The sequence below is a fragment of the Columba livia genome, chromosome 18 (genome assembly GCF_036013475.1).
Source record: "Columba livia isolate bColLiv1 breed racing homer chromosome 18, bColLiv1.pat.W.v2, whole genome shotgun sequence".
Classification (NCBI taxonomy): domain Eukaryota; kingdom Metazoa; phylum Chordata; class Aves; order Columbiformes; family Columbidae; genus Columba; species Columba livia.
In genome coordinates this window covers 12718114-12739897 of record NC_088619.1, presented here as the reverse complement: position 1 = coordinate 12739897, position 21784 = coordinate 12718114, and the positions used below count along the sequence as shown (strand labels likewise).

Genomic DNA, 21784 nt, shown 5'->3' with positions numbered 1-21784 from the left:
GGCGATTACGGGGGATGTGATGGGGCCCGGGGCTGAGCTGCCTGCAGCTGGGCTGCAGCACCAGGCGATCCCAGCTGCAAATTGCGATCAGATGTAGGCAGCCTCTCTCACTAAATAAAATGCTCAGGGCTGCTGCTTGGGCTGGTTTTGTTCTGGCTTGGAGAGGGGGGGGTTTTGAGTGCTGCTGAGCCTGGGGGGGCTGTGGTGACCTGCAGAGCGCTGTGTGCCCTTGGGAGACCTCTGCTTTCTTTGGGCAGCACCTTTGCAGCCATGTGCCCTGCCTGTGCCGGGGGTGCCTCTTGCCAGAGCAGCGGTGACACAGGAGATGGTGGCTGGTGTGGAGAAGACCAGGTTGGACTTGGAAGCGGATGCAGAGCAGCAGTGAGGAGCTCAGCCCCTGTGCTTCCCGGGTATGGACAGTAAGTTGGGGACCGGGTCTTGTGGAACTTTTGGGGGGTGATGGGGAGCAGAAGGTGTTGGGATTGCTCTCCTTACTGGTGCTCCTGGCTCATGGTGCACCCACCACAATGTTGGGGTGCTCCTTGTCCCATCTGAGGCCACACCCAGGAAAGCTCCTGCTGGCATGTCCCACGTCACGGAGCTGTTTCTACTCATTTCGGTAGGTGCAGGACCAGGCTGGGGACCCTGCTGAGACTCTCCCACCTCAGCACCCACATCCCCTGGGTCTGGCCTCGAGCAAGTGCCTGATGCCACCTCCTGTCTGTGGGAAGAAATGTCACTGGCACCCACCCAGGGCCACCATTCCCGCGGCACCTCAGTTCCCCCCATCCTTGAACATTTGGTAACGTGGCACTGGGTTGATCTGGCACTAAACCAATACCGGCCCCTCCACGTGCCCCCAGAGGTGGCTGCAGCAGTAAGAGTGGGAAGACTTGACTGGAAATCCCTCTGGGGCAGCAACTCCAGTGCTCCTGGGGAAGAACACTGTGAAGTGAGATGGAACCAGCGAAACAGCTATTGGGTGGCTGCTGGGCTCGAAAAGCCAGTTGGTTTTGCTCAGCATCGGCTCTTTGTACGAGCAGCAGAGAAATCCCAGCTTCCCTCATGCACCTGAAACTGGTCCATGCACAGCACAGGGACCGGGGCGGCACGAGCGGCCGCTGGGCAGTCCCAGGTTTGAGGGCTGTGGGGTCCTGGTTGGTGCAGATCCAGTGATGGGGAGCAAAAAGCATCATGTTTGAGAACACACAGTATCAAGCAGGAAAATTCACAAAAGCTTTTATTGCTGGTGAGGGATTTTTTGGCAAAACACCTCTGACACAGCACCACTGCGCTGCTCTTTAAATACGTGGTGTGTTTTGTTTATTTCTTGGCTTTTCTTTTACCCTTCATGCCTGTAACATGACCAACCCTCTCCCAGACATGTTTGGTGCTGGCAGGCTACAACTAGCACGCTCGTAACTGTCCTCGTTTGTCTGATGCAGACGCGGCTTTGCCCTTTGGGCACAACAGCTAATCCAATGGATTTTTCTTCCCCTAGAAATAGGGCTCTGCGGTCGGCGCGTTGCTGCTTTATTGCCTGCGCAGAGGCCCTTCCCTTGGAGCCCGGGCAGCGCTGTGCTGGGAGCCAAGCGGGGGGACTGTGGGGACCCCCCTTCTCCTGCAACCCCCCCATGCTGCTGGGGTAAGTAAAAAAATGGGCTGTGCTGGACACAATTTTATTCACTTTAAGGGAATGATTATTCTGGCTGAATTCCACCCTGGCACAATCCATCAGAAACCTCACTGTCAAACACCAACTACAACGTACACATCGATTGATCTACCCAAGTCAAGAAGTTGTGCTGTGTCTGGTGTCCCAAAGCGAGAGATTTGGGCCTCTGCAGAGCACAGGAGCTCTACAGTGTACAGACCTCCGAGAGGTGGCTCCAAGACTTCCTTCTTTGGGTACTAAAGACTGCCCGAAGCACAGAGCAGTGACCGCAGCTGTTTACTTTCAGTGTCACCCTCTGTCTGCAGGAGGGTCACCGCACAGCAGCCCCGTCCACAATTAACCCGGCTCCAACAGTAAATGAACCGCTGCTGGTTGGAACTCTGCTGGGACTCTGGTCCTGAGCACTCCTGCTGCCTCCCAGTCTGAGATGTGTGACTGTTCCTTGGGTGCAGTTCCAGCTTCTTCAGTGGTATTTACGCCAGCGATGACGTTCTGGGGAGTAAAAGGACAGTGTTAGCCCAGTGCTGTGCTGGGGGATGAGGTGACAGCATGCTCTGCCCAGCAGTGACGAGCAGGACACCGCAGCCGCCTCTGCTTCTCTCTCTCCATAGAGCTGCGCGTGAGAGCAAGTGCTGCTGGGGAAACTGCTCCCACACCAGTGTCAGTTGTCCCTTGTCAGTTAGGAGTGAATCCAGGGAACGGGTGTTCAGTGCTGGCACACCTCCCTCTGCTTTGTGCAGGGTTTAAAAGCACTTCTGACGGTTTCTGGCGCTCTCCAGGGAGAAGCTGTGAATCAGCAACTGCTATCGCCACCTTTATTAGCTGAATTCCTCTGCCTAGCTAAGCCAGGTCAGTTTGCTGCTCTCTGAGCTCCAATATTGGTCTTAACTGTGAAGCATTTAAACTATTTCAGAGTTTGAATTAACATGAATGGTAAGCAGACTTTCCACCTGCTGGAAAACAGGGAATTGCCTGAAATAAGATAGACAGCAATCAGGAAATCTTACTGAGGCGCTGGTAGCTCCAGCTGTAGCTGAGAAGGCAGTATCCTGCCAGCAGCATGGAGATCCCAGCTGGGCCGCCCCTCTTCACGTTGATGTATTTGTTGTAATAGCTGCTCCAGGCTGTTGGAACAGAAACACCAGGTCAAACCATGCATAGGTCTTAGAGGTCAGCGGTTTCCATGTAACTTCCCAAAGCCAAATGGTTGGGACTATTTATTTGCTGCTTTTTCTTAAGATCTAGACTGGCCACTTGGACCAGGCTGTAGCAAAGCAGGTAACCGGGACAATTCTGCTGCTGGAGCTGGGAATTCAGGCTCACCTTCCTGCGCTCCTCCGAGCAGCCCCTGTGCAGAAAGCTGGCGGGTGGCCAGCCAGGCGGGCAGCTCGCCCAGCCGCACGTCCAGCAGCCGCCGCTCCGCGAGGGGACCTGCGCGATGGGAAGTCAGAGGTAGAAAAGTGAGCACAATGTGGGTGCTGTTTGTGTTCCTGGCGTGGGGGGTGAGCACGGAGCTGGTGTCTGGTTTGGCTGCAAGGGATGCGGGTTTGGGACTGACCACGCAGAAAGGAAGAGCGAATTGTCTCTCCCACAAAGCGAGTCCGGCTCTGCCAGCCTGAACATGTAAGAGCCCGACTGAAACATCAATAGAAATGTAAACCCTTGGTTCTGCAGGCTGGACAGTTTAACCTCCTTGGATCCCTCCTGCATCACTTGCTGGACCAGCCCAGCAGCTCAGCACTTCCCACCCCTCCTCTCCCATTCCCATCGGACAGTTTCGCCTGACAGCGCAGCCAATCTCAGCAGCAAAGACTTTTGTTGCTCACATTACCTTGCTGTTCCTCTGAGAAACTGCCCTTCATCTTCACTGTGCTCCCCAGGTTTTCTTGGGAATGATTCCCTGGAAAAATACTCAGCCCATGATAAGTAGGATATAAGTCTGGAAACCACTCCAAGCCCCGGGCAGGGGCTGGGGACAGACAGATGGGTTGGCTTTTGGAGGTGTGGAGCAGGAACTGGTGCAGCGCCAGCTCCGTATCCCTCCTCGCGTTCAGGATGGGCTCGGAAACTCCAGCCATCTGCTCCTCGCTCTCTCGAAGCGCCTGCGTGCTCGTTAGGTAATTTTTGGATGTCCCTTCATTGTGACCTCCGAAACCCTCTGTCACTGACGGATGGAGGCTCTTGGTCTGCAAGGCGCACAGAGGGGTTTTATATCCCACACCAACCTCTCGGTACATCTGCTTCTCCTCCGTCACAGTTTTGTCTATTCCCTCCTGCTGAACAAGGTCACTGGGGCTATTTCTGCACTCAGCATCAGGGGGACCCTGAAGTACAGGTATTTTTGTTGCCTTTAACCTACTGCCTCTTCCTCCCTTTGAACTCGCAGACGTGCTCTCAGCAGCTCCACGGCCACGTGTCTCCGTGTTTGCGGCCTCTGGCACGGTGATTCCCTCCCGTGGGTCGGGCTGGGCTGTGTCAGCGTGGGCGGCAGCGCTGCCGGGATCCGGCCCTCCCACCGGCCCCGGGGCTGTGCTGGGGCTCCCGGCCGCGGCGCCCCTGCTCCTGGAACCGCTCTTCTCCCTGACCACCCTGGCGCGGTGTTTCTCTATCACTATTTTCACTCCGTCACTCAGCTTTTTGGGTACATCTCTGACCTCTTCGGGGCGTAAATCGAGGGACCTGGCCACATCCTGTACCGAGGGCTCCACGTTCTGCTCTGTGAACACCCCACCCTGCGGGGCCGGGCCCTCCCGGGGGGTCGCGCCGGGCAGCCCCTGCCGCACACCGGGGCTGCGGGGCTGCTTGCTGCTCTTACCGGCCCCTCCCCTGCTGCCTGCCCGGGCCGACCTCCCGGGTTCCGGGGGTCCGGCGGCCGGCCCGGGGCCTAGGCCTGAGCTTGGGCCCGAGGCGCTGGCGGGAGCGGAGCCCGGCGCGGCCTTGCAGTGCGGGAGGTGTGAGCGGAGCCGCTTGAAGGGCCTGCGGCAGTGCGGGCACAGCTGCTGCCCCGGCGCCGCCGCCATGGCCGCTCCGCTCCCTGCCCGCCGGGCCCGCGGCGGCACCGCGCACGCGCAACGTCCCGCGCACGTCGTGACGCAGCGATGGGCGTGGCCGGGGCGGGCACTGCGCGTGCGCGGGAGGCGGCGACGCCGGAAGCGGCGGTTGGAGCCGAGCGGCGCCGTCTCTGCTGAGCGGCGGGAGCGCCGGGCCTGGTCAGGCCGAACCGCAGCGCAGCGTCTCGCCTTGTCCCGTCCCGCCTCGCAGAGCTCAGCCCAGCCCGCCATGAGCTGCCGGCAGCCGCTGCCGAGCGAGCGGGGAGCGAGGCAGAGGTGAGGGACGAGCCGCGGTGGGGGAGGGGAGCGCGGCCTGAGGGGACGCGGTGGTTGGGGAGCGGGCCCGGGGCCTGCGGGGTCAACCCTTCGTGCACCGGAGGGGGATGTTTCGGAGTGTGGGGAGCAAGAGAGCGGGGCTTGCGGGCGGGAGGAGGGGGTGAGGGTGGGGGGGTGGGTTACCCGCCCCGGAGGGGTCGGCTCTGCGGGAATGGGGGTGGGAGGAGCGGCCCCCGCTCTCGGGAGGGGGTTGAACCGGAGCTGGGAGCGCGGCGGTGAGCGCTAAAGCCGGGGGGTGGTTGGCTGAGGGTGCGGGGGATGGAGGCGCCTTTCTCGGCTCGGTGGGGCCGGGGAGGAGGTGGGTCCTGTCTGGACAACCAGAAGGTGCCCGGAGCTGCGGGGCAGCAGGTTGGGCTGTGGGGACGGAGGTGTTGAGTTTGCTCGTGGGCTGTAGGTGTTAAATAAAGGAGGATGTCTCTTGTGAGAAGAGTGGGCCTGGGAGAGGGAGGAGGCGATGGGCTGGGGGTGCCCGGGGATGGGGGAGCAAGGAGGCAGCTCCTGCTGTGGGTGTGCACCGGAGCCTGGCAGCTGAGAGTGCTGCAGGAGCTCGTCTGTAAGGAAGGATTCAGTTATAAATACCTCATTTGAGTCTGCTTTGACTCATTTTCAGATGTATTAATTTTTAGCAACCAAAACAGCTCCATCTTATACTTTGGGTGGTGCCCAGTGCGCCACGGTCCTGGTTGACCTGGGGTGTTTGTACAGTGGGAAAAATCATTTTATATTAGTATTAAAACTCTGCGAACAGTGAGAGACATTGGTTTGCAGGGATTCTAGGTTGTTGTTGTTGCTTAACTGCTGCAAAGTGGCATTGACGTCATAAGAGGATGGCGAGTACATCAGAAACAGGGAAGGATTTGTCTTCTGCGAGGTGTTTTCCGTCTAAACGTTCTTTCCGCATGGAAAATAATGTTGCTCAGGAGCATCACTTGACGTAAAATGCCATCGGGGTGGAGAGACTAGAGAAGGTCAGCATAGGCACCAACTGCAGACTCGTGTAAGCAAGATGAACGTAACTGGGTATTTATTGAAAGTGTGGTCACTGCCGCTCTCCACAGGTGCCTTTCTCGGCCTCTCAGATGTCACTCAAAGCCCCAGGCTTATTTTTAGACGTGCCTGAGTTCTGAGAGCACTTGCAAGGCTGAGAATTGTCAAATGAGTTTATTTAGAAAGATGCTCAGCACTGGTTTTAATGGTCGGTGTGAGTCTGTGTCCCATAAACTGATATGAAAACATCAGCCTGGCTGCTTTGTGAGAAACGTGCTGGCTTTATCCCTGTTCTGTAGGGAACAGCTAAAAAGAGAATATGAATGTTCGTAGTACATCAGAGCTTTAGATACATCATTAATTTATCAAGCTGTCCTGCTTTTTTTTATAGAGTTGCCTTTAGAGAACACAACAGAAGGTCTATCAGTAAGCTGATATTTTTTTTCTCCTTTGTCCCTAAACTTTCCTCAGGAAGCGGAGGCGGAATGGCCCTGAGGACGACGGTCACGTTCCCCAGACAAAGCGTACTACCAGGAGCACTGTCCTTCAGGACTCCTGGGACACCGAGGTGAGAGCCTTCTCCGCCTGCTTGTTTCCTTTAGTGCTGAATTTAAATATCAGTTGGAATGTTCTGTGAAATTTTATTCATGGAGACTAGTTAATGAAAACGCTTTTATTTTTTGCTTTATATGTGAGGTCCCGAGGCTTCACGCTGTTACATACTCAAGAGGTTGAAATCTGTAAACGTGGTTTGGAAATCAGCATGTTTTCCAGTGAACGTGATTGTCTTTGGCCTCAATATTTTTGTTAATATATTTCAGATATTGATGTGTAGCACCCAAGTGAAGATACAAACAAAGCATTTGCTGCCCGTTTCAATTCTGCTGTCTGAAATGGGGTGTAACGTACCCAGAACCCAGGAGGTGACCAGAGGGGTTGCAAATGTGTGTGGTCACTTGGCCCAACCATCTACCCTTCCAGCTTTGCATTTACTGCCAGTAATGTGGTTATTTGTGGTGGAAAGCTGGAAAGCATTCCAATGCAGTGCTGCTTGCAAGCGGCAGCGCTTATCTGATGTTTAAAAAATGCTCTGATAGAGCTCAGCAGTTTAAGCAAGTCTTACTGGTTCACAGCTCAAACCCTTGAACTCAAACTGTTGGGTTTTTACTCGTATTTGCCATGATCTGTTGCTGGACATGGGATAAAGTGTCTCTTATTCTCTCATTGCTCACATGACAGGTGTTCTGGGCTGTGCAATTTGCTAGCTATGAGATTCTTTTTTTAAAAAAGTGCTGATTTCCAAACTGCTGCCAGATTTCCTGAGTCGTTGCCTGTATTAATCATCTGAAAATCCACTGTGTGCATTTCTTATGAGCTCTGTTGCAAAATGTGTATGGAGAGGAGCATGCAGAGCAGAGGCTTCCTCCTGGTTTGTGGCCCCGAGGTTAATGAAATGGGTCTCTTTTAAGATTTTGAAATATCTTTGTTCTTTTGTACAGCCCTCTCACTCCGAAGATTGGCTATAATGAGTAATCACAACCTATTGCCGTTATATTGAGCTATTAACTATACTTTGGCTACAGAAAATGTTTTGTGCTATGTAACTTCAAACAACTTATCTATTATCATATGGTAATGTCTTCAAGTTTATATTTAAAATGATACAGAGCTCTGTATCGCACCATTCCTTTTGTGAGGGACTTTCTTTTAACCTTTACATGTAGCTGATGTGATAGTCAGAGATATTGTATGGAAAATGCTCTAAGAGCCGAGATGTTCATCGTGAGGAATTCACTGTGGTGACAAATGTCCCTGGTTCCTATATCGTTGTTTTGCCACAAGTAGGACTTGCTGGGATTAAGTCATTTTTGTTTCTCGAGTGTAACGGGTAGAACCATAAATATTTGCTTGACATCTGACGCTCAATCACTTGTCCAACAGGTTAAACACCTCTTCTCCGTGTGTAGAGTAGTTAATGGCTAAACGAGCTTTGTGGCGGGAGGAGGAAGAATTTAGTGTGGAACAAGGGATTGAAGTAGGAGTAATGAAATTAAGAATATCAGGAAAAACCTTCATGGTGAGTGGCAGAAGCACTTTTGCTTGTCATATAAACACTTGGCGTTTGGGCAAAGCTGCTAAAATGCAGAAGCGGCGCTAGTCGTGTGGTGGCCACGCAGGAGCGGGTGACTGAGCTCTGTCCTTTGGGCGGTTTGCTTTGGGGTGGGCACGAGCTGCCGGCCCTGGCGCCCAGGCTAACGTTAGAGCTCTGCTTCATGCATGCACTTGCCTTGTGAAAATAGGTGTTTAACACATTAAACCCCGGTGTGCAGGCACGGAGCATCTCTTACTGCTGACGCTGAGGTGGAGGAATGTGCCTGCTGGACACAGATTTGGAAAAATCAGTGTTCCCTTTCTCGAGGGAACAAAATTCACTATGTTGTCTACTGATGAATAGAGGGTTGTGTGTTTTTTTCTTGTTTTCTTGGAATGTTGGATCACTGAATGGAGCATGCCCAGAAATTCAAGCCATGAGATTAAATCAGTGTTATTTGAATGTTTCTTTAAGGACTTCCTGTGCCAAATGGAGAAATTCTTGTGCTTATTGTGCACAACTGCTTCCGATTGATGGCACTTTGAAATTCTTGGCCATTTGTAATACTTGTATTTAGTTTCCTGATACTTCACCATTTGCAAAGGCAGCTCTTGCTGATTACAAGTCCTCACTAGCGTTAGGATACTGAAGGAGAGGTGGTGTGCGGAGGAGCAAATTGTAACCTCAAAGAGCACACAAGAAGAGAATTGCTTTTCACGTCAGGGCCCACTCACACTTATGTTTTGTGCCGTGTTAGCTGAAGTACCAATTCCCTTTGCCTTCTTTCAGTTGAAAGCTGTTTTCTCTTATACATGTAGCTGAATCCCTTCCTGCTCTCGGCTCGCTGCTGCCCGTGCGGCAGGTCGGGCAGAGTTGTAGCGGATCCTCCGTGGGAATGATGGGAATCTGCACCCTGAGGAGTCACTGGTGAAAAGCCCTTTGCTCTGGTTTTCCCAGGGAAGGAAGGGAGTCTGCAGTGCTCTGGGTGACTCTATTCCTTCCTGAATAACTTCTGTAAAACCTCATTTCTTGTGGTTCCTCTTTGCCGCTGTGCCCGATGACGGGATTCCGCGGAGCTCAGCGCTTCCCCCGCTCATCGCGGAGGTTCTGACGCACGGCACCAGTTTCTTCCCTCAAATCAGAGTTTTTGTCTAGCGTTGCAGCTCCGCCACTCCGCAGTCTTACACTATTGAGGAAAGGCTGGTCTTAAGCTCTAATTAAAACCAGATTACACCTCTGTTAAACTCATCTTGAAAGATTTTTGAGAGCAGCAGGGACCAAACAGCCGTTTCTGAAGTTCCTGTCACGGTGACTGAGATGCTACGTCACAGATCAGCAGATTAATACATTTAACGGGACATTTGTTTGGAAATTATTTACCACTTCTATAGCTACTCGGTGTGATGTTAAGAGGAGTTAATGAGTCAGATAGACCTTGAAGAGGCACTTTTGGTGCTTAACATACTCGTAAACTTTCATTGGGCTACTTTCCTCCGCCCTTTTGCTGAGAACTGTTTCATTGTGTAGATGCCTGTCGTTGCTGACATGATGACTTTAAGGATTCTTTTTTTGTCTAATTGTAGTCCAAATGCGTAACAGAATGTGCACCACAGCCTGGGGAAATGGTAGGTCTTTGGTGGGATTTGGGCAATAAACGGGCTTCACGTGCTAGTGAATTTTTGCATTAGAGAAATGGAAATAAAGAGGGTCTGACAAACCAGATCTGTCAACAGCCTTAGATGTAGGAAGCACGTCCCAGGACACAATCTCTGCTTAAAAAAATCAGATACACGTAATATAATTGTTACTAACCACTCTAAAATGTTTGTCAAGATGTGAAACTTTAGCACTAAGTAATACTAGGTTCTCATTTTGATTTTTACCTTGATTTTCAGAAGGTGGCTGTAACGAAAAACAGTAAGGAGCACAGACTAAAAGGAAACAAAGTGTCCTGTGCGGTGGGTTTCTCTCCAAGGCTGCTGTGACTTGTTCAGTTGCATTTCGGTATCTGTGCTTTGTGCCAAGGCGGTGCTCCAGCCAGCACCGCTTCGTGCCCCGCTCTGTCCTGCCGCGTTCTCTCCCTCTCCAGCGTTAGCAGCTTCAGGAAGAGGAGCTGGTCGCTCCTGTAGTTACAGCTGCTGCTTCCGCAAGAGCGACTTCACATGCCTTGTGCTGTTTTCTCCTCGCTAGCTGAACTGACCCACCAGCGCGGTGCAGCCCGGTGCCCTTGCCTCGCTTGCTGTCCTACAGAAATGAAGCATTTTGCTGCTTAGTCAAACCAGAAATTTATCTGAATAGTCACCATCAACTGTGGAATCGGTGCCGTGGGGGTTCCCGTTGGCACCCAGGTGTGGTGCAGCTCAAATACTCGTACAGGGCCCTCCTGGGCCCGTCTCGCTGCTCCTGACAGACCTGGCAGGTGCCATTTGCACCGTTCTTCAGATCTGCTCCAAAGTGAGACCTTCTGGATGCGGTGCTGACTGTTAAATTACTGTGGGCTTCTTTAAATTGGGCTTCCTCTGCTGTGCCCGCCAAGCTTTGACTTCTGTGGTTTTAGATTAATACTTACAAAAATGTGTGGGTTTTTAGCTGCTGTCCCTTCCGCCGGCTGCTTTTGTGGATGGATTCCTGGGATGGCAAAGCCGCCATTCTGTGAGTCTTAAGCACTGAAATATTTGTAGTGTTGTCCTGAACGGCGTATCACACTAATGAAATATTTCAGCTGTAACTAATGGAACCTTTCACGAGCAGCCCTTAAAATAGTGTAAACCAAACAGTTTTATGTCTTTGAAACACTGAAAGTGATGGCAAATGCTCTTGCAGTCATTACCATGAAATGTGCTGGCAGAGGAGCCCTGTCCTCCCTGCGAGCTCAGTCGGGAGCTGTCTTCTCTGCATGTGGAAGTCTCTGATACCTGTCGCTCTTTCCCTGTCCCTGCATAATAATTTGTTATGGGAATTACCGGTTAACATTGCAGTCCCAGTACTTCACTGGGAGAAGAGTAGTTGTATGTCTGTCATGGTGTTCAAAGACTTAAAATGGGTACCGTGCTGTGTTTGATTTTAACAGCCTGTTGCTTTGGATGCTTCAGATCTCATTTTACAAAGACCTGACTTGTGGGAAAACGCTTTGCATGGTCCTCACCTGAAACGTCTGCTGGAGCAGGAGCGATAGGCTTTTCTCACGCCCTGCCCGCCTTTACTGACACGTGCGGTTCAGTAGGAGTGTTCTTTATTTTCCAGTTCTCGGATGAATTCAGCAAATTCACTAGTGCTAACGTGGGTCATGGGGGCAGAGCTGGTGGGTCTAAAACCAGAAGGTTGCAATCCAGTGTACTGGAGGTCGCTGAAGCTCCGGGTGCAGGCTTGCTCGGCCCTTCAGCTCCGCGGTGGCCACAAGGGAAGCTATGAACGCCAAGAAAGCACTTGGTGGATTTACATTAGTCCATCAGGCTGAACGTGAGCCTGCAAATCTGGAAGGGAGGGACTTACTGTAAAGCTGGCTTGCTTAACCAAGGTGTTTCATTACAGACAGGAGGGAATATGGTGTGATTTTGCTGTTAACCTTCTCTTTGTCTCAGTCCTCCAGCAGCGATAGCGGCAGCAGCAGCAGCAGCTGTAGTAGCAGTAGCATCAACAGCCCCGACAGAGCGTGCGGCGCAGAGCCCAGCCTAAACCCCAGCCTTGCGGGATCCGGCCCCGTCTCCTCCCAGTCCTTCCACGAGCAGTCTGCACTAAGCCAAGGTCCTTACTTCCACATCAACCAGATCCTGAGGGAAGCCCATTTTCACAGCTTACAGAGCCGGGGCCGCCTGCCCACATGATGACCCAGCAGCTCCCTGCCTTCTGTGAAGGGACAGCACTGTGTAGCTTTGATATTTCAACTTAAAAGTTTGTTAAAATGGAATTGCACAAAACGCCTGTTGCCTTTTCAGTCTATATTTGAAATAACAGGTTAACAGGAAATTGTTTACTTGTGGTTTGCTGCACTATTGCAATGCAAGAGGGGCTTCTAAGCAATTTTTATAGGATTCTTTTTGGGGTGGTTCTACAAGTACATGTCAAGAGGAGACCGAGGAATCCACATGCGTTGTAGGATTGCAAAATGTTCAATTCCAATCGACTGCCTAATCTGTTTGTTAGCAATTTGTTGCTTTATGTAAAGTTCTCTCAAACGTTCATCTTCAGTTTTATAAGTCTTTTTTTAATTTCAATAAACTAGTAAAAAATTTATTTGGCAACAGAATTTTTGTGAGCATTTAGAGTTAATAGGACAATGAGATCCCTGAGGCCCGCCCCGGCCGCCAACTGTCCCGCCAGCTGGGTGTGCGATGAGCCTTATCTCGCTTCATCTTTACTGCTGTACTGCAAAGAAAATGTGAAACTAGGACCAGGAAAGCTCAGGCGGCTGTAAGTGAAATGTCAGGTGCCCGCTGGCTTCACAGCAGATTCGCGGTAGCTACGGAGAAAAGTAGAGAGGAGCCTAGGGAGGGGTTTTTGAAGGAGAGGAGACTTACGTTGCTCCAATACCCATTTCTAGCTGTGAAATGTTTTGTTTTCTGTTACAGTGTGTGGGTTGGTGGTTTTCTTTAATATTAACAGCTTCAAGGTATAGGAGGTGACAGCGCAGTTACGGCTCTGCTCCAGCAGCCAGAGGGCAAGGACAGCGCTGAGCCGCGCCTGGGATCCGGCTGAGGATGGCACGGTTCTGACCGTAGCAGCGGAGGCGTCAGTGCTCTCGCCCAGCAGAGAGTGATCTTGGTGAAGACGAATACACAGACCAACTTCTCATTTTTTATTGCATCACTTGGTCATGCCAGAAAGCCATCCCAGCTTGAAGAGAGAAGGTGCAGCCGCGTCGTCCTCCTCGGCTACAAGCTGCCTGAACAAGGAGCCGGGGCGCAACGCCTCGTCGTCTGCTCTTGGGAGTGCAGGGGCTGGGACCTGGTAGTTTTTAAAAACAAAAGCGTCAGTAACTATTCCAACATACCTTTGACTTAGTGTGTACCCTTGTCTAGAGTAGCTGCAAGGAGGCAACTTGAGCTTGAACTACAACCGAAGCAGCATCACCCCTGGGGGTTAGTGATGGTTCTGAGTGGCAGAAGCACACACCGTGCTGTTGTTAGCAACAGGTAACTCTTCAGACGTCATTCAATGCTCAGAAAAACCGAAATTCTTCTGAAGTGCGTGCTGTTGCTCTCAGAGCAAGGGGATGGGAGCAGGGAGACGTGCAGCTGCTGCCCTCAGAGAGCTGTTCTTGGGCGACTGTGGACTTTCACCTCTCCAGAACCATTTTAGCACCAAAGATGGAGCAAACATCTGCCAGGGATCCTGAGAAGAGTGACTAGCGCAGAACAGACGTGTACCACCGCAGCAGGCCAAGGGAGCGGTGACAGCGAGTCAAACATCACCGCACACTTATACACCCTACTACAGCGGGAGTGGAAGAGGCAAAGAATACCTTCAGTGGGAAGCTTTGGGCTTTTCAGCAACCCTTGTACTATGTCTGGTCTTTAATGCTTCTGAGTAACGGACAACAAGAGTTGCAGAGTAAACGCCAGCATCTCTGATTAAACCAGACCTTTACTCTTCTGTCCCAGTTGAAGAGACATCACCTCAGATGGATTATTGGGTTAATAATAGCTAAAGGAAACAGATTACTAATTAGTGCTTCCTGTAGCAGTGAGGTATTCCTTGGCTCTCTCAATCCTTTGCATCGAGAACTCCATCTAAGCAGATGTTTCAAACTGGGGGAAACAGCAACGATGGTTGTGTGCTGGGAAAAGCCAGGACAGCAGCGAGCCCTGGCAGAAGCAAAGCCACTCCGCTCACACAGGCTGAAATACCCCGGCCCGGCTTCCTCAGGAGCCACAGTCAGCATCGCACTGCAAGGGAGGTCACAGAATTAGCTGGTGTCCTTCAACAGTTCCTGCAGCCATCTTTAAGTGAATTGTTGTTATGCATTGCTCTCTAAATGCCTCATCTGTGTAAGTCCTCACCGCATCTTCACGGAGGTTATTGCTTGTGTTTCACCACAGAGCAGCGGCTCCAAAAATACAGGGGCCATCAGGGGCTTTTTTGAGGGTCATGGGGAAATCCAAACCATCTCATGCTATGTTGCCATAATGTTCTCTCATTTTACAGAAAATAAAAATCAGGTTAAATTTAACTGCTTGGCTACTTTCTTCTTTCCCTGCAAGCTCTAGTGCTGGTGGGATAATGAGCACCAGCAAAAAGTGAGTACAGCTCAGTTTTACCAACCTGAACGCTTTCTGTGCTCCTGGTAGCAGACTTGCTCTTCCGCGAGCTCGACATACTCAGCGGCAGAAGCCCAAATCTTAAGAGATGGAAGAAAGAAACGTGGCCGGTCAGAGGGAAGTGAAAATTCCAGCCCCAATTCCCAAAGAGCCGTGGGGACGCGGAGAAGAGCCGAGGCCCTTACCGGATCTGGCTGGCTGCTAACGGGAGGATGTTGTGGGGCTCCTGGGAGCTCAGCGCACCGCTCCTGCTCACGTACTGGTTCTCCGTGCCGGTCAGCAAGCCGAAGAGAACCTGGGAGGGAGGACAGAGCCGGCTGTATCTGGAGTGTCGGTAGAGCTGACACCACACTGCTGCTGAGCCTCCTGGCACACCAGGGACTGGTCTTCAGTTGAACATGAAGTGCCTCCCTTCCCCCTCTAACACTTGGTTTTAATTGGCGCTGCTCGTTATTACCACAGTAGAGTTCTAGGCCCATTTCAGCACTACTTAACCCAATTAGTGTTGCCCAGGCTCCAGTGAATCCTGTTAGATAAAGTTCAGCCAACTCTACGCACGATTACGCGCAGCACAGCCAGCTCAGCGAGCTCCTTTATCTGCAGCTGGCATTATACACTCTTCCCATTTCGGAGTAAGTGCCAGTCGTTATCTTTAGGCATTAAGCAGTTTATAAAGCCACCCCAGCTGCCCCTCAGAACATGTTTTGCAGCTCTGCTTCCCAATCCATCCCTTTTCCCTGGACTTACGGAGGTTCGCTGGACCAGGCGATTGAGGTTGCTGTTCAAGTGGGGAGTAAAAACGTCCAAGTCAAAGGGATCTATGTGTCCCTCCAGGAAATCTGTCACCTTCTCAATCCTGCAAGCAGAGCAGAGTCCTGTCAGCGGTGACATCCCAGCGACGGCTGCTGATGCCAGCTGGGCGATTTCACTGGCTGCCCTGGGACACCTAAGAACCCTAAGAAGTGACTGAGCAAAATGGGAATTACTCAGCAGAGCAGCAGCTGCCAGAAGGTTTCCAGCTACTCCACAACCTGCACCATCGGCTGCCGAGGAACCTTCTTCCTGCACTACGTCTCAGAGAGAAGTTCTCAAGACTGGAGCACACACAAGGGTTTAACTCTTGGCTGGAAGCTTCACTGTCTTCGCCAGGAGCAGCCGCTGATGGGACCCAGCCCGCTGTCTCCACGTTCTCAGCTGCAGAATCCCACCCCTCCTCCTACATTTTGAGAGCGAGCTCGGTGAAGACGTCAGAGCCTGAAGTCTGCCCTTCTCCCAGAGGCACCGTGCCTGCAGGTGTTGTTCTCCTGCCAGTAAGGGTGTTGGTTTAAACCGTTTTTGGGAACTGCTGCTGAACCCCAGAACTGCACCGCACCTGGAGTCGTGTTTGATCCTGCTGCTTTTCGCTTCCTCGCTCTTTGCCGTCAAGATGATACTGAGGTACCGCAGATCATACAGTAACTGCAGCGCTCTGTTCTGGGTCATGGGGAAGGTGCCGGCTTTCTGCAAACAGGACATCGAGACAGGGCTGTCAACGGACTGCTTGAGGGGAAATGTTCAAGAACACCAGCACCAAAACCAGCCAACCCGACTGAAACGTTCTGAGAATGCAGCCTGGTGTCTGACCCCTTTTCGCTTCATATTTTGGAGAGGCAGGGGAAGAACAAACTCACCCTTTCCCTCTCTCACAGGCAGATGTTTTCTGTTCTGAGGAGCAGGAGCGTACGCGTTGCTGCGTGCCCAGTGACCCTCCCGTCCCACGCCAGCTGCAGCAAGGGCTGATCCTGCTCACGTACCTTCTCCTGCTTCTCTTCCACGAGCTTTTCATAGGCAGCAAGCACTTCTGCCATGCAGGTCCTCAGCAGCTCCTGCAAGGTGACTTTTGGAAGAGTGTGACCACTCACCCGGTTCATCTCCTGGCACAGGCTGAAGAGGAGGCACTGGACGTACCAGGACGGCTGTTGAAGAAAACTGTGTGTTTTCATGTGGTCTGAAAGTTCCGTCAGCTTTATCAGCAGCACATCATTTCCGACTTCCTCAGCAACCACAGCGCTCTGCCACCGCGACCCACCTGCCCCACCGCACCGAGTTTTATTTACTGACACCAGCACTCCTCAAAGTCCCACGAGTACTTTCACCAGAGGTACTCATCTGAGCGTAGTCAGAACAGAACTGCTTCTTGTGCCTCGTCTGTCACCACAGACCCTGCTCTGACCACCCGCTACCTGGGCTTGTTATTTACTCCCTCAGGCCTTGGCCTCCCAGCTATCTTGAGCTCTCACCCACCTGCTTTTTCCTTCAGAATCAACGAAATTCACCTTTAAAGGTTCACTGCAAGAGGCTGTTGCCCTGTCCAGCCCCAGCATCCTCCTCTCCCTCCTGCTTTGTCACTGTTCAGTCCAGAACCTTTGGGTCTCATGGGCTTTGCAGCCCGGCCCCAATTTCCAGGAGATCTCTCTCCCGGGGGCTCTGTATAAACCAGGCACAAGTCTGTCTTTGGCTCAGGCTAATCTCATTCATTTGAATATACAGCATCAACTATCTAATTTCCTTCCTCTGGCCTTAGGAGGTATGTCAAAGAGCACAGATGAGCACTGGGGAGCGTTTCCCCTGCGCTCCTACCACCAAGCAAACCCCACAGCAGGTCAGCACCACTGAACACAGCAGCGGGATTGGAAACGAGCGCTTTTCTCCTCCCAGCAGATGGCTTCTCCATGTTTACCAAGAGGACGTTCCTCATACCTGCACAGGCAGCCGGATCTTTGAAGTCACGCTGTTTCCTGACTCTGTCTCCTCCTGAATTTCGATTTCATCCCAGTTGGTGGCTGTGGCCAAGACAGAGCCAGCTGTGTCTAGCAGCAACGTGCGGGTGAAGCACTGAACCAGACCCTGGAGCGCAAAACAGAGCACCTGGTCACAACCAGCTCTGACGGCAGCACCAAAGGACGGACAGCCTGCTCCTGCCCATGGTGCGACCTCCCGCATCCCCCCGCCGCCCCAAAGGGAATTTCTGGAGCCCATCCCACCACCTCCTCTGCCTGCAGCCTGGCTGAGCTCTCCACAGCGCTGACCGCAGGGAGCTGAGCAAGCGGAACCCGCGCAGGAAGCAGCTGCGATGACAGAAACCAGCTCCTTACTTTGGTGACAGCTGAGCTCCAGATCTGGTAAGCAAGCAGGCTCTGCTGCAGGAGCTCTGCCTTCACCCCCTGCCACTTGGCCTGCACGGGGGTCACCTCCTGGGCTTTTCCCTTCCCCAGCTTCTTGCCAGAGCGCGTTTCCTTCAGTGCCGTCTCGGCGCTGCCCGCCTGGCCCAGGATGCACTGCTTGAGGTGAGGGCAGAGCTCGGGCAGGGACTGGCAGAGTCTCGCCATGAAGAGGATGGTGTTGAGTCTGGCATCGCTGGGAGCATCCGCCTGCCCGCCCAGCAGGCTCTGGGCGCTCTGGAGCTCTGCGTGCACACAGCCCAGCACGTGCTGGATGCAGGCGACGCACCGGTCGCGGAGCAGCCCCTCCACCGTGCCGGCGTCAGCGTAGCGGTTGAAGGCAGAGCGCGGCTGCAGCACAGGAGCGACCTCTTTGGGGTCCGCGGGCAGGTAGGACAGGAGATCATCCAACCTGGCCTTCAGCTTCGAGTCCAGAGCCGAGCAGAAGCTCTGCACGCATGGCGTGAGCGCCTGGGCCTTCATGGACAGGCCGCTCTTGGCGAACTGGCCACGGTTTGCCACGTTGACCCATGCGGCATCGGCAGGGAGGTCGCTGGAGCTCTCCGACCACAGGAACAGGGCCACGTTGTGTTCAAACTGGATGTGCTTGCTCAGGGCAGAGGTGCCGGGGTTCACTTCAAGTTCCTGCAGGGCTAAGGTGAGAAGCTGTTTGGAGCTGCTTGAGATGGAGTCAAACGCTTCTTTGGTCAGTGTCTGGAACGGAACCAAGAGGAGAAAAAACACCACCTTTTATATGTGTCTCCTGCCACTTAAAATACAGGCTTGGTGCTGCTAACAGGCACCAGTGGAGTGTTTGAGACGAGAGGAGGGGGCGCAGAGCACAGCTCCCACCTCCAGCCTGTCCAGGAACAGCTGCTGCAGCAGGTCCTCCCAGAAGGACAGCGGCTTGTCCAAAAGGCGCCGGCACACCGCCTCCCAGTTCTGGCTCACGGACTCACTGGTGAACAGCTCCCACACCGCGTCGCGAATCCCCGCCAGGCCTTTCATGCTCTTCACGTAGACGAGCAGGTTGCTGACCCCAGCCCTGATGTCATCGCTGCACCTGAAGGCAACAATTCACTTCAGTCTGACTTGCTCAGACGTGGCCCCGGGGAAGGCAGGAGGGGACATCAAGGGAATTTTTAACCTGGCGGGAAGAAGCTCTGCCTGCAATCACCTCTTGGTGAGGCAGCTGCACCCCAGATCCCACCCTGCAGGAGAGCCCCGTGCCCACCAGCAGGAACCTTGGGCTCCACGGGGTGCCAAAGCTGGGAACACAGCACCCCAGGAAAGCTGGGGGTGGGTGGTGGCTCTGGGGAGGGTCGCTGGGGAAATGCCCCCAGGCCAGCAAGCCCACCAGCTGGTGGTGGGGACCAGCTGCCTCCATGGGATAACGAGACGGGGCTGATGAGGCTGTTAAGGGGCAGGCAGGGGCTGGCTGTCCCATCCACAGGGGGGAAGGGGTGGAGCTGGTGATTCTATAAAGGGGCTTTGCCGGCCCCACTCCCTCTGGGGAATGTCAGCCAGGAGGAAGGAGGTGCTGGACCAGCGGCTGAATGAGCCAGGTAAGGGATCTTCCTCTCATTTACTCTGTGCTTGTGGGAAATAAGGCAGTGCAAAGCAGCTCTAGACAAATATCACTGTGCAGCCCAGGTGGTCTGTTACATTGGGGTGTTACCGTCTGGCTGGCAGGATGGTTTTATGCTGCTTCTGGCTGTTTTACTGCTGGGGAAAGGGGATGCTGGGCAAGAAACCAGCAGATGGTGCAGAGTGAGGAAGCAGGTGAGCTCAGGTTTGCTTTGTGTTGCTGCCTGTGCACAGAGGCCGCGTGGTGTCTGAGGGAGCCCTGTGAAAGGGGACATGGTCACATCACACTCACATGGCGATCCACTGCTGCAGCGTCTCTCTGAGGTAGTCCTGGCTGATGGGGTGCAGCAGCGTGCGCAGCGCTGGCCGGAACTCCACCACGGACTCGGGGAGGTACCTGAACCAGCTGCTCAGCTTCACCTCATCCTCCAGAACCCCACCTCTCCCTGCAAGCACACGGGGATGGGCGAGTCAGCCCAGCACGGGGTGGGGTCTCCTGCCCGCAAACCCCGGAGCTGCGCGGGCGCTCACCTGCGGGGTGCTGGCCCGTGGTGCTCTCCAGGGTGGAGAAGAGCAAACCGCAGGGCAGCGCGGGATCCGGCGGCGTCCCCTCAGGCAGGGTGTAGAACAGAGCATGTGCCTGGTACAGGGTAGTGGTCAGCAGCTCCATCAGTGAGCACACCTGAGCTTTTATACCTGCACCTGCAGAGAAACACCTTTCAGCTGGGGCAGCCCCTGCAGAGCTGTGAGCAGCCCTGTGTTTCAAATCCTGTGGTTGTAGGGAAACCCTCCAGGGAAGGGCTGGAGGGCAAAGGACTCAGCCCCAGGCACCACCTGCTTCCCCACTACAGATGGGCTTGGCTTAAGACCCTGAGTGCTCTTAATTTTTGCAGCATTTTACTGCTGTGGCAAAACTCTGCCGGCAGTAGCGCGATGTGGTTGCATCCCCACCATCGTGAGCTTTATGAGACTCCCTCAGCTGCTCTTCTACAGGGCAGGAGGGAGACGAAGCAAAGAGGGCTACTCTGACTTTAAAAAGGAGGCAGCCCATGGGACTGACCGTGGTGTGGCTGGTTGAGAAGCTGCTGGATGGCCAGTTTTCTGGCCAGAAGGAAGTCGGCGAGGGCCTGGCGTGGGGAGCTGTCCTCCAGCAGCATGATGGCACACAGGGCTTCGGCCACCGCCTGGTCTGACACCGTCTGGCTCTTCAGCAGGGACTTGCTCTCCTGCAGGATGGTGGATCTGCCGAGGGAAGGAGGTGGTCACTGGTCTCGGTGCTGGACCAAGGGGTTCAGGTGTGATTATGTAATAACCCACAGAGCAAGGATGTTATTTTCCCCAGGCGGATGTGGGACTATCTGGGTGTTACGGGGCTGGGTGAGGTGTTCGTGCCCCGTGGGGTGGGGTGGCAGTGACAGGGCTGCAGTGGGACTTCATAGAGTGCCTTGGGTTGGAAGGACCTTCAAAGATCATAGAATCAATTTGGTTGGAAAAGCTCCCCAGGATGGAGGCCAACCATAACCCACCCTGTCCCTGCCCCATGTCCCAAGAACCTCATCTCTGTCCAACCCTCCAGGGCTGGTGACTCCAGCACTGCCCTGGGCAGCCTGTTCCAATGCCCCACAGCCCTTTGGGGAAGAAATTGTTCCTAAATCCAACCTCAACCTCCCCTGGCACCACCTGAGGCCAGATCACCCAGACCAACCCATGGGCAGGGACACCTTCCACTAGACCAGGCTGCTCAAAGCCCCGTCCAGCCTGGCACTGACCACTTCTGGACAAGTGTCCCACCACCCTCCTCCTACCCCACTCCAAACCAGTAGCCGCAGCCGCTGGCCCACCTGAGGTGGCTGGCGGTGGCCACTTGCCGCAGCAGGATGGGGAAGCGGGCGATGACGGGGCTGCTGCGGGCCCGGGGCGCGTCGAGCTGCAGCTGGTGGCGGAGGTGGGCGCCCAGCAGGTGCAGCCGGGCGGCGGGCAGGTACCGGCCGCCCTCCACGGCCCCCCACACCTTCTCGGGGACGTCCAGCAGCAGCTTCAGCTGCGCCGCCGCCCGGTAGAAGCTCTGCTGAGCCGGCGGCCCGGCCTGGAGGAGGGAGAAGAGGGGGTGAGGGCGGGAAAGAGAGGGTCTCTGGGCCCCCCGTCCCGCCGCAGCCGCTCGCCCCCCTCACCGCGGCCGCGGGGCCGGGCCGGGCCGCGCCCCCCCGCTGCAGGCCCCGCACGGCGCCCAGGAGGCGCTCGGCGCTGAGGCGCATCTCGGCGATGGTGTCGGCCGCTTCGATGAGGTCGCGGTACCGCTCGCCCACCATCTGCCGCAGCTCCTCCCGCTTCTGCTCGATGCCGGCCCGCAGCCGCCGCTCCACCGCCCGCAGCTCGGCCGCCGTGTGCGCCTCGAACAGCGCCTCGGCCTCCGCGCCCCGCGCCGCCATGGTGGGCCCGCCGGGGAACCGGGGCGGCGCTGACGTGGACGCCGCCGCCGCCGCCATCTTTGGGGCGGGAAGGGGAGGTGTCTTCCGACATGGCGGCGGGGCGGGGCGCCGCCATCTTTGTGCAGGGCAGAGCCGCGCCCTGGCGTCGTTGCCATGGCGACGCGGCCCGCG

The 21784-nt window shown here is 54.4% G+C and overlaps 3 protein-coding genes across 11 annotated transcripts; 1 reads left to right on the top strand and 2 right to left on the bottom strand.

Moving 5' to 3' along the window:
• Positions 1 to 1223: 1223 nt before the first annotated feature.
• MTNAP1 (mitochondrial nucleoid associated protein 1) lies at positions 1224 to 4742 on the bottom strand. Of its 2 annotated transcripts, XM_065035049.1 has the most exons (4): positions 3507 to 4742; positions 2999 to 3106; positions 2683 to 2799; positions 1224 to 2167 (listed from the first exon to the last, which is right to left on the bottom strand). In XM_065035049.1, the coding sequence occupies exons 1-4, from the start codon at positions 4693 to 4695 to the stop codon at positions 2139 to 2141; spliced, it is 1443 nt and encodes a 480-aa protein (XP_064891121.1). In that variant the 5' UTR covers positions 4696 to 4742; the 3' UTR covers positions 1224 to 2138. The 2 variants fall into 2 exon arrangements, with proteins under 2 accessions (XP_064891121.1, XP_064891122.1); XM_065035050.1 differs by lacking the exon at positions 2999 to 3106.
• A 26-nt stretch (positions 4743 to 4768) lies between these two features.
• On the top strand, positions 4769 to 14309 carry VCF1 (VCP nuclear cofactor family member 1). 6 transcript variants are annotated; one of them, XM_065035063.1, is made up of 5 exons: positions 4876 to 5001; positions 6520 to 6616; positions 7990 to 8125; positions 10036 to 10098; positions 11722 to 12373. In XM_065035063.1, the coding sequence occupies exons 3-5, from the start codon at positions 8024 to 8026 to the stop codon at positions 11962 to 11964; spliced, it is 408 nt and encodes a 135-aa protein (XP_064891135.1). In that variant the 5' UTR covers positions 4876 to 5001; positions 6520 to 6616; positions 7990 to 8023; the 3' UTR covers positions 11965 to 12373. The 6 variants fall into 6 exon arrangements, with proteins under 6 accessions (XP_064891132.1, XP_064891133.1, XP_064891134.1 ...); XM_065035065.1 differs by lacking the exon at positions 10036 to 10098 and adding an exon at positions 9724 to 9765; XM_065035064.1 differs by lacking the exon at positions 4876 to 5001 and adding an exon at positions 6040 to 6058.
• Positions 12915 to 21690, bottom strand: COG1 (component of oligomeric golgi complex 1). Of its 3 annotated transcripts, XM_065035046.1 has the most exons (15): positions 21356 to 21690; positions 21026 to 21270; positions 20245 to 20426; positions 19716 to 19886; positions 19477 to 19630; positions 18450 to 18660; positions 17532 to 18311; positions 17137 to 17283; positions 16191 to 16352; positions 15770 to 15897; positions 15145 to 15253; positions 14583 to 14692; positions 14402 to 14477; positions 13987 to 14025; positions 12915 to 13084 (listed from the first exon to the last, which is right to left on the bottom strand). In XM_065035046.1, the coding sequence occupies exons 1-14, from the start codon at positions 21668 to 21670 to the stop codon at positions 14002 to 14004; spliced, it is 2814 nt and encodes a 937-aa protein (XP_064891118.1). In that variant the 5' UTR covers positions 21671 to 21690; the 3' UTR covers positions 12915 to 13084; positions 13987 to 14001. The 3 variants fall into 3 exon arrangements, with proteins under 3 accessions (XP_064891118.1, XP_064891117.1, XP_064891116.1); XM_065035045.1 differs by having other exon boundaries at positions 12915 to 14025; XM_065035044.1 differs by lacking the exon at positions 13987 to 14025.
• Positions 21691 to 21784: the final 94 nt, after the last annotated feature.

Coding starts and splice junctions, on each gene's coding strand:
- MTNAP1 (XM_065035049.1), bottom strand. CDS start 4,695: ATGGCGGCGGCGCCGGGGCAGCAGCTGTGCCCGCACTGCCGCAGGCCC. Junction 2,800..2,998: donor GCTCGGAGGAGCGCAGGAAG/GTGAGCCTGAAT, acceptor CTGTTCCAACAG/CCTGGAGCAGCTATTACAAC. Junction 2,168..2,682: donor CTGGAGCTACCAGCGCCTCA/GTAAGATTTCCT, acceptor TTTACTCCCCAG/AACGTCATCGCTGGCGTAAA.
- VCF1 (XM_065035060.1), top strand. CDS start 4,955: ATGAGCTGCCGGCAGCCGCTGCCGAGCGAGCGGGGAGCGAGGCAGAG. Junction 5,002..6,519: donor GAGCGGGGAGCGAGGCAGAG/GTGAGGGACGAG, acceptor AACTTTCCTCAG/GAAGCGGAGGCGGAATGGCC. Junction 10,099..11,721: donor GAAACAAAGTGTCCTGTGCG/GTGGGTTTCTCT, acceptor TCTTTGTCTCAG/TCCTCCAGCAGCGATAGCGG.
- COG1 (XM_065035044.1), bottom strand. CDS start 21,670: ATGGCGGCGGCGGCGGCGTCCACGTCAGCGCCGCCCCGGTTCCCCGGC. Junction 20,427..21,025: donor GCCACCGCCAGCCACCTCAG/GTGGGCCAGCGG, acceptor TTCCCTCGGCAG/ATCCACCATCCTGCAGGAGA. Junction 15,254..15,769: donor AGGATCAAACACGACTCCAG/GTGCGGTGCAGT, acceptor CTCTGCTTGCAG/GATTGAGAAGGTGACAGATT.